Source organism: Solanum pennellii, chromosome 9 (genome assembly GCF_001406875.1).
Source record: "Solanum pennellii chromosome 9, SPENNV200".
Lineage (NCBI taxonomy): Eukaryota > Viridiplantae > Streptophyta > Magnoliopsida > Solanales > Solanaceae > Solanum > Solanum pennellii.
The window spans coordinates 78,861,057-78,868,067 of record NC_028645.1 but is presented as its reverse complement, the minus strand read 5'-3'; the positions used below and the strand labels follow the sequence as shown (position 1 = coordinate 78,868,067).

The following is a 7,011-nucleotide window of genomic DNA, read 5'->3' as shown; positions in this document are numbered from 1 at the left end:
AAACGATAAAGTTAAATTAGAAACTAAATTTTAAAATTATCCACTGATTTCATAAAATTAGACAAATATTATTAGATAATTATTACTCCCTAAATCTCTAATTATTTATCCACTTTTGAATTGACACACTTATTAAGAAATCAATAATCGACGTAATAAATTTAACTTTATCCCTATTAATCATAAAGTAATTAAATTTCAAAAAATATAATATTTTTGAGAAGTTCCAAATTTTTAAAAATACTTAATTAAAATTATAGTAATAGATAAAATTTATTAGTATTTCTTAATTTATTAAAATAAATAAAAAATAACTAAAAAAAATATGAACAAATAAATTTAAAACAGGAGGAGTAAACAAAAGGAGTATCTGGTCTAACTTTTTATCGAAATTTAAATGCAGTGCTTCAATACTTTTCAACTATCTCTAATTTTAAGAAAAGTTTGGAAGAAAATAAAAGAATAATATTGACCGTCATTAACTACTCTGCCCTCTATATACTTTTACTTCCATTATTGTAAAATAGATTTTTTTTAAACACATAAAAAGAAAAATATCCCTTAAATCTAATTGACGCTGCATTGTTAAATTTTAATATCTAAATAAGTTTTTAATTATAAATTTTTAATATATCTTTTAAATATTTTTAATTATTAATTATTTTGACTTATAATACTTTATATGTAATTTATAAATATATAAATTTCATTTTAAAAAACTTAAAGATTTCATACGTAAATCATCGGTCAAACATAAACAATTTGACTCTCGAAAAACAAAAAATGTTACATAAATTGAGACAAAGGAAATAATTATTTTTTCTCATATTTTATTTATTATTTATTATTTAAAATTAATTTTCAAAACCAAATTCTCCTGAATAAACATCAATTAATTGGATTAACGTGATAAAATAATTATACCCATTATTTTTAATATAAATATTACAAATTTAAATGTGATAATTAAAAACCAACGGAAGTAATTTTCTAAAAGGGGTGAGTCACACCCAAAAAAATTCATTATTGTAGATGGGGGAGTACATAAGTGATAAGTTGCTAAAACATTAACCCAAAGTTGAATCTTTAATTAGTTATATAATTATTGTTCCGTCAATTATTTTTTATTTATAAAGTACCAACACTCCATTTCTTAGAAAAAAACTTTAAAAAAACCCTTTTTAATTACACTTTCCTCCACCAAATTAAAAGTCTCAACATGTGCTCCATATAAGAAGCCATTTTTCTTCCACTTCTCTCCATAGCCCTTTGTAATATTCATAATGTAGTTTCTTTAATTACATACAAAAAAATGGGAAGAAAAATCGATAGAAAACCTAAATCTTATACTCTTCCTTCTTCACCAACGCATTCATCTTCATCTTCCGATTTCGAATTCACCATTCCCCTTTCTCCACGTAGTCGAAAAATCTCCCCTAACATATGTCCAGCTGACGAACTTTTCTACAAAGGACAACTCTTACCACTCCACCAATCCCCTCGTTTGTCTATGGTTCGTACTCTCCTTCTAGCCTCATCCTCGACCTCTTCCTCCTCTGATACCACAACCACTGCTTCCCGTGATTCCACGGGAAGCAGTGGTAGCTCCAACGATTCCCAGTACTCGTACTCGAGTACTGGTGACCTCGTCCTCCTCCCTGACGGATGTGATTCATCACGCCCTAGTTCTGTCATGGAGGAGGACGAGTTCAAGCGCCTTAATACCGGGTCGGTAAAAAAGGCGTGTAGTACTACTAATAAGTACTTGAATTTTTCGCTAGCGAGATTCTCTTCCGTGTTCCGCAAGGAATCTAACAAGAGTAACCGAAATGATTCCGAAGCGATCTCAGGAACTTTGCCTGCTCAGACATCGTCTGTTAGACGTATGAGTACGTCAGCTAGAGAAGTTATACGTAAGTATTTGAAGAAAGTCAAACCATTGTACGAAAAATTATCACAAAAGCCTTCGGAGAAAATAATTGTTTCAACGATATGCAAAAAGAGATGTAATATGATCAAAGAAAATACTCAAAATGCAACGATTTCACATTCATTTTCTGGGAATTTGAGGTATCCAAGGAGAAGAAGCTACGTGTCGAGCTGTCCTTCGTCGATGAGATCATCGCCCAGCCATTCAGGGATACTTAGTAGAAGTGGGTACAATACGCCAACAACGACGACCAATAAAATAATGACAGGTGGCAATTCGTCAGATTCGTCTACTATGGAGGAGCTACAAAATGCAATTCAAGGTGCAATTGCACATTGCAAAAATTCCATGCTTCAAAATCACAACGTTAATTAATAATAACGAATATTTAATTAATGTTGGGGTTTTTTTTTCTTGCAAGGGTAAATAAGGAAGAAAAAAAAGATAAAAGGAGTATTTGTGTTGAATTTCTAGTTTAATTTAATTAATTAGCTATTGGGGATCTAAAGGGTTTTTTTTTTTGTTTTTATTTAGTGGGTTATTTGACTGATGGAAGATGAGGAATTTAACCTTTTGTTGTTGTTTTTTCCTTATTTTTTTTATTATATAGTTTTAACCTAGCCGTTGTGTCTTGATCTAAGTAATTTTAATGAGTTGCATGTGATGTTATTAATGGATCACTCATTTGGATTTTTTTCTCTTCTGTTTTGTTCCATCGAAATTTGGAGCTTCTTGGAATTTGTACTCCGTAATTTGTCTTCTACGACTCTATATTGTATGTGTAATCTAAGTACTACTACTGTGCGTCAAAGAATATCGATAATAATATATGTTTGATATAAATAAAGTAATTAATTAGATATAATTTTAAATTAAAGACCAAGTAATATAAACGCGATATGAAGTAAGTAAGTAAATTTTGGGATGAAATTAATTATAAGAAGGTCGTACAGGCATTAATGAGTTTTATAAGTATATAAGATTCTAATTCCATGTGCCCCATGGAAAAATTGAATAAAATTTTAAAATTATAGCTAGTTGGACATAAGGCCGGTGTGACATTTATTATAGGAAGCAACTTTGAAATTTCTATAGTTTGAATTTCAAATTCATTCAAACTACGGAACCTTAGAATTAAATTACACATGTTTCCTATCTTCTTCGATATAAGGCATAATACATATATTGGATCTCAAAGCATGGTTTCAAATTTTAATTTTGACCTCCAACATTCATAATGCACAAACATGCACTTTACCTATCCAATTTTTAAATAAATAAACACATAAGTCCTACATGACACAATACATGCAGGATACCACGTAGGACAAAAAATGACATATAGGACATGGGTGTCTATTTGTTGAACTTTATACAAATTTAAGTATCTATTTGTGCACATTCAAAATTGAAAGGCATAAATATAATTTAAAGGTAAGTTAAAAGGCACATTTATGTATTATGCTTTTTTATAATATTGCATCATTAGACAATAACTCTCCTTAAAAAAGTAAAATTTGTAATATTGATAGATTATGGTTTATAATATATAAAAATTCCTTGATAATATAAAATATTATACCAATGATTGATATTAGTAAAAAATATTTTCTAAAATAATAATTTTGTTTTCAAAATTTATTAGTTCGATTATATTTAAAATTTATCAGTTCGATTAATAACTATTGAAAATAAAATACTTTATGTTGGAGGTTCTTCATGTTCTCACTATTGAAACCTAACTAATTTTTATTATGAATATGTAGAATTTGATTAATCTCAACGTAATTCTCTTGTAATCTAACTTAATTTATGTTCCTATTATCGTCTTGAATTTGATATTTATAATTTTCTCAAATGTCTAATTAATTTTATAGTCAACACCGACAAAACTAGCATTCTCACCTTTAAATAAATGATGTCTTTTTTTATCATCATAATTTTGACTTTAGGGTCACACGATCATGTCATGACAATATATGGAATTTCTTCAAATATTTAGTACGGAATTTTACGCATGTACTTATCAAGTCCAATTGGTAGATTCATATGTTTTACTATAAAGTGTTTACTTCTAAATAAAATTTGATTTTTTTAAAAAAACATGTCACACATTAATTTTCTTGACATAATCTCTGTTGTTAAATTTGGGACTAATTGTGTATTTCCACACCAAGCAGTCCTATTCTTGGACTTTAAAAAAATCGAGATTGAATACCCAATTTTTCTTAATTTGATTTAACTTAGATTTTTAAATTCGATATGATTGGTTTGGTTCGATATAAGTAGCAAGACTCCTCCCCATACCCATCCAATCGCCTAACCTCCGCTCCTTGACCATTTCACCCCTGAATTACCTCACTCCTTATCTCATTCTACCTCCACAAGATTTTGCTAAATTAACAGATAAATATTCACGAGATAGTTTTTTTTTTCGATTTAATAAACACTTAAAAAATATAATTTCCCATCTTACTAAATACACCATGAAAAAGATTGACATAATAGTTGGAAGTGGTTCAATTTATTATGATTAGAAGTTGAAGGTCCTACCTAGGAGGCAATAGGCTTATTAGTAGGGTTTACAAAATAGTTTTGTGGGACATTAGATAATTGTACAAATAATACTAGTAGTATCAATTATGAGGCCATCGATATATCATATATATATATATATATATACTTATTTAATTTCTGGTTAACAAAGTAGATTTTGAATATGATTATAAATAGATTTTATGTTATGTTATGTACGTTATATTGGTACTCTAAATTAAAGTTGGTCCACCGTACCAGCTCTGTATTATATTGGCCCTTCAACCAGGCAGCATCACATGATGCTATCAAATTAAATAACTATTCCAAAGTAGGGTACCTTGTTTTGGATAAGAAAATTAAAAATAATACAATTTTGAATTGTATCTAAATTTGTGTGACATGGATTAGACTTTGGTTCGATAACATCCACTACTTCCACTTCAAACTTTTAACACATAAAAGTGGTAGTAATATACCGCGCGAAAATACGAAATTTATCGATAATCTTAAGCTAATAATTCACTAAAAAGATTTATCTAATTATATTCTTTTAACCCTTTTTATATAATTATACAATTTGTTTGTGTTTTTAGTAATGTATAAGCGAGATGATAATCATTTTAAGAAAGATTTGACAAGATGTGGTCTGGGAAAAGTTGTTTGTATACTCAAAATTATGTGTCATCTAGAAAAGGATTTAAGTTACATGCGTTTGATAATTTCTAGATTTAAGTTACATGCGTTTGATAATTTAAACTATAGCTAGTCAGTAAATTTGGAATAATAGATTTTATTTTAAAATTTTCTTTTTATTACTGCTATTATGATATCGCTATATAAATATTTATAACTTATTTTAAATCTACGTCACACTAAATGATTTTTCCCGCATGTAGTATGATTGGGTAGCTTGCATTAAAGGAAGAAATTAATAGGAGTTACGTTGGGAGGTGGCACAGACTCCATACAGAAATTTTAGTCCCGTTAGCCATCACATTTTTACATTTTATTGTTAAGTATGACAATTAAAGTGTATATATATATATTTACTCTCCTTCGTTTTTATTCATCACATTTTATTTAATTTCTTATTATAATAATATATAAAATTTTCACATTTTATTTTATTTCTTATTATAATAATATATAAAATTTAAATTTTAAATCTACGAAATGCGATGTTAAAACATTTGTGGAGTAGACCAAAGACATCGTGAGAAATAGATGCATGCCACAACTTCTCCATATGAAAGAACAAATTGTAAATTAAAAGGAAGATCCACATGTGTGGGTAACAAAGCAGACAGCTCACATGATAAGCCTTTTTACGTTGCCTTTTGTAAGTATATATGATGTCTGTGGGTAGACGCGGACCTACAACATTACGATTTACGAGAATCTAATAATTTTTATATAAATTTATTATTTATATTTAACAATTATATATTTAATTATCTTTTTTATCTAGTAATTTGATATTTTCATAAAAATTCATAAATTTATAATCGCGAATCGGCCATTGAACGTAGGTGGTCCTATAAGTTTGCCATTTTCACACGCATATTTAGTGCACGTAAAGCGCCTTTCATCACTGCCACCTTCCAGCAATCATCTCACTCAGTTGAAATAATAATAATAATAATAATAAAGAAGGACAAATTACAAAAAATTACATATTTTTTAGGTAAAATTACAATTTATCCTTTAAAAGTTTATAATTACATAAATCTCATATATTGAGACAATAATATAAACGCTGATACATTAATCTGATGCACGAGATATATTAATAGTTAAGTAAGATACATTATATTATACACATGATATACTAATCTGATGTACATTTTACACATAATATAATAATCTAATGTGAAAAACACACTAATCTAGAATGACGTTTTAGAATATGCATGTTTCTTACTATGGAAAAGAGAAAAAATATCTTTAACATGTAAAAAATGGTTCACAGATATCCTTTATCCATCTATTATTACAAAAATATATCTCAAAATTATGTTTTTAGCTTAAGAATGACACTCAAACTAATAACGTAGATTTTCTTTTGTATAAAAAGGTTTATCATGTTCGTTCGAGAAGTATTCTTGAATCAAGAAAATAAAATAAATATATTATTAAATCAATAATTGAATATTGAATATAAAATATCTGTGAATCATCAGAAAGATCAATAATATTTTCATTTATCGTTAATTTGAGTAAAAATTTCCAGCCGAATTAATGGTGATGGTGATATTTGTACTAGCTTCTACTAGAACAAACAAATCTCAACATAATTTAACAGGGATACATTAGGGGCAAATCCCATAATTTAATGAATCTTCAATGGAGCCAAATTAAGTTAATCCCAGCTTTCATGCACGGAAAATGACTAATCTCCAACTTCATTATATTGGAGCAGAGTTAGAAGTCTGGTTACGATTTAATCAAATTTAATAGATTTTTATTCACAAAGTATAATTACGTTTTAAAAAATCTATTAAATTTAAAAGTTAATATTACAATTAATTACTATTTGAAATTAT

General features: G+C 27.8%; 1 protein-coding gene across 1 annotated transcript; it reads left to right on the top strand.

The window, feature by feature from the left end:
* The first annotated feature begins 1,171 nt into the window (after positions 1–1,171).
* LOC107029236 (probable membrane-associated kinase regulator 1) lies at positions 1,172–2,629 on the top strand. The gene has a single exon (XM_015230608.2). The coding sequence runs from the start codon at positions 1,313–1,315 to the stop codon at positions 2,303–2,305; it is 993 nt and encodes a 330-aa protein (XP_015086094.1). The 5' UTR covers positions 1,172–1,312; the 3' UTR covers positions 2,306–2,629.
* Positions 2,630–7,011: the final 4,382 nt, after the last annotated feature.

Bases quoted from the DNA above. Each gene is read 5' to 3' on its own strand.
- LOC107029236 (XM_015230608.2), top strand. From the start codon at position 1,313: ATGGGAAGAAAAATCGATAGAAAACCTAAATCTTATACTCTTCCTTCT.